This window comes from Orbicella franksi, chromosome 7, assembly GCF_964199315.1.
Source record: "Orbicella franksi chromosome 7, jaOrbFran1.1, whole genome shotgun sequence".
In the NCBI taxonomy this organism is placed as follows: Eukaryota; Metazoa; Cnidaria; class Anthozoa; order Scleractinia; family Merulinidae; genus Orbicella; species Orbicella franksi.
In genome coordinates, this window is record NC_138151.1 from 12966753 (window position 1) to 12970392 (window position 3640).

The following is a 3640-nucleotide window of genomic DNA, read 5'->3' on the forward strand; positions in this document are numbered from 1 at the left end:
ATAAGGCCTGCTTACTATACTGCTCGGTTATATTACTGCTACTTTTCAATTGTGAGACCTACATACAAATGATCTTAAAACGTATACAGTTTGGGCAATAAGAATTGTTAACTTTGCACAAACAATGCAGAGTTCAAAATGCTGCATTGTTGAATTCTTGCATTCAATCGACATCCTCTACTAAAAAGTCTGTCCAGTCATAATTAATTGGAGTAAGTGTAGCTGCAATATCTGAAAATGTACAACTGCGTACATCACTTGTTCGTTTTTCTGCTATCAACGAATCGACGAATCTCTTTAGAACGAATTCCTGCTAAAGTGATCGAGAAATGTTGCTGGGCTTGGCCAAAACTACAAGGTAAAATGCATGTGTGGAACGGCATTCAGTTGTATTGAATCATACCGCCCAAGAGATAATCAGGGACGGAGTTTTGATCTCTGTTATGACTAAAATAAACTCCTAATCTTGTAATTGTTGCATCGAGGTTTCACTCTTTTGCAGCACAAGCAATAGTGCATCAAACACCAGCCCAAGAGGAGTACTAGAATTGAAATCTGTAGCGATGTTTCTTGTTCAATTCCCGCTGCACTGTTACGAAATGACTGAATTTAATCACCGTCTTTCCTAGAATATCTTCTGATATTAACATTCTTCATGAAAGTCATGGGTCAGTTTAAACATTCCTAAATTTTGGCCTCTATGCCTTCGAGTAAGGGAAGAAAAATGGCGGCTGCTAAAACATTAGCAAGGGATAACTCTATAGTGTTTACATCCCATTTAACTGATCTGTGTTCTAATACTTTGTGTACCTTAACTTAAACTTAGTCGTTATTTATCAAATGATACCGAATATATCTTTAAACTCAAGTCACAGATAAAAATAAGTTAGATTTAAATGACCCTCATTCGATTTCTTGTCCTCGATCATTCAACTGAGCCAGTCATGTAGGGACAGTCAATTGATCACTCCCTGTGCCTTCTTTTAAGTGAATCAGATTTAATTATTTCTTTGGACTAAGTGCACTTCTAGGCTATTGCTTAGTCATTAAAAGACGTTATTTTTTTTATTTAATCCTCATTTATTTGCCTCTCATATCCAGATGTGAAATATGGAGTTCAGTGCTCCGAAGATCACCACTCATCCTCGGAAGCGTGTATTTTTCAACAGAATCGGCCAAGCGAGAACGATGATACTTCTAGCATAAAAGGTAACGCCATTTTACAAATACTCAATACCTTTATTTCTATTCATTTTCTCCTCATTAACAGCAGCAAATCCTATGCCTTGGACTGAAGTTTTAACAACTGCTGAATAACCAGCTTGAACGATAAATATATAACGTACTCTAAATAAGACAATTTTGAATATTAGGTCTTATACATATTCTGCAGAGAACGGCTACAGTAGCAGTAATAACGATATATCGAAAAAAAAATTGAATTCCTTAGTACACGGTGTTTGTATAGAATATGCTTACAAGCAGCGATTTTTAAACCAGAATACAATTTCTTCATGTTGCGTTTGTTACTTGCAAAGAAAGGAACGAGAACTTTAAGTGAATCAACATTTATACGAAACATGTATGGAAGTATACTCCAAACAACTCATAATCGGAAAGAAAACACCATTTTGTAAAAGCACAGAGAAATGTATACATTGCTATCCAGCTTACACGTCTCAGTGCACGAATGAGATGTGGTCAAACACTTTAAGTAAGTAAGTAAAAGCTTTATTAATGTGTCAGTGTATTTAGTTTTCACAACTAATTGGGGACACAACCGAAGTCATAACTTACCTGTGTTGTTGTTTAAATGGCGAGGCGATGGCAAGTTTTAATGTCAAAATTATGTTATATAAGTCAACCTGATAAAACAGTACTAAAATGTTATTACTTTCCACTGCAGCAGCCTGAATTTCCGGCTGCAAACACTATAATAACTCCTGGTCAGTTTTGTGCGCGCCTTCAGAGCGAATGTTGAGTTCCCGTGAAAAGGAACACTCGTCAATGATACTTTCCCTCGCAACGAAATTCTCGTAGCTCTTTTCGTCGATTATTACCTCTGGCATTACACACAATATCCGGCGGAAGCTAAATGTACCTCAGTTGTCGTTAAAACATTATTGTTAGCCTTTAATTTAACATGCTTTCATAATCATGCTTTCGAAATATCAACTCCAGTGCCTCATGCGCTTCTAAAAACACAGAACTATAGTTTAGCGATTTCCCGTTCAAGATATACAAGAATGTCTAAGAACTTTTGCAATTTTGTCTTTACTTTATCATTACAAAACATCTTTCTTTTCTTAACACGCTTAAGTATGCCCGTAGTTAGCTCACAATTAGTTAAAATGTTGGTGACTGAATGTGTCCTGATCGAGATCAAAGATGGCGGGGCTGTTCAGTAAATATTATTGCTGATGACTGGCGAGTCTCTCCTTCACCTCCAACTAAAAATATCGAAGACATAGTAGCTAAACAATCTCTGTATCCCTGCATAGAAGATTTTATTATCACCAGGGACAGGTTAATGCAGTTAACGTAGCTGCCTCGAATTCGGTAGCCTGCGTCGAATTGGTCGAGGGCTTCAAGTTTTACATTTGGGAAAAGTTTACTTATTCTAGCTTATATAATTAAGCAATAGACCACAAGTTTTTATGGTTTATAGGCTGATAAACCACGCGGGATGTTGGAAGGACACGAGAAGAATTCGTAAATCACGAGCCGCAAGAAATGTCCATGAGTTTACCGGCACAATAAACCATAGCTGCTTGACCAAATCAGAGCGCGCGCATTCATTTCATTATGGTATAATTATAGATAAACAACAGGTTGGTCTTTTCAAACTCACAATTATCTAGTCACATGTACGTGTTCTTCAAGGCCACTAAAATTTTTGTGTTGTTAGCCACAGAACTGAAGTATTCCATACAATGCACAGAAGCTGACTGATGTGGCAGACGCTGCAGCGAGAAAAGACGATGACAAGTTCCTCAACCTGGAGAATGCTGGCGATTTCATTTGAGAAATAAAGGAGTGAAAATAATTTCCCTTTTAATACACAGTTTCTTTTTAAATTGCTTTATAAATACACATAAATGTCTATTATTGGGATACTGGAACTGAACAAGCTAGCTAGACTAAATCTTTGATGTGCAAACATTGAGAAATTTCAACTGTATGTTAGCGACGTTTACCCACATTGTAGCGTATAAAGCGCCCAATATAGCCAGCAAGTTCGACAACGCCACTTACTCGCAACCTCTTTCTTATTATTTCACGGGGCTGGTTATCTCGACATGTGTCAACAATAATTTTTGGTGTTTATGCATCAATCGGAATCAAAGTCATACTCAACCACAATTCGCGAATGTCGAGTCAGCTCTCATCAACTGCATGGCTAACCTGACGTCGTAATATAAATGTTATAAATCAGAAACGTTTCTTGTGGGCTAAATAGGTTTCCGAGGTTAATTTCTCTTCTCCAGTATGTCAGAGAATAACAAACCTTGAGTAATTTTGGTTTTGTAGAAAGGAGGACTAAGAAAACAATCGTTTTATTACTTGAAGTGGAAATCGAGCCTAGGATTGCCACGTCGCAGCTCACAAAAAATGCCAGCTTAACAAAATACACGTGACA

At 37.2% G+C, this 3640-nt stretch overlaps 1 protein-coding gene across 2 annotated transcripts in view; it reads left to right on the top strand.

The window, feature by feature from the left end:
- The window catches only part of LOC145491950 (uncharacterized), a 13130-nt gene extending 10166 nt beyond the window's left edge, over positions 1 to 2964 (top strand). For both annotated transcript variants that reach the window (XM_081471254.1, XM_081471253.1), the window contains 2 exons: positions 1102 to 1209; positions 2909 to 2964. In XM_081471254.1, the coding sequence (XP_081327380.1) occupies positions 1102 to 1209; positions 2909 to 2952 (152 nt within the window). In that variant the 3' untranslated portion in view covers positions 2953 to 2964. The remainder of the gene's footprint in view (positions 1 to 1101; positions 1210 to 2908) is intronic.
- The last annotated feature ends 676 nt before the right edge of the window (positions 2965 to 3640 follow it).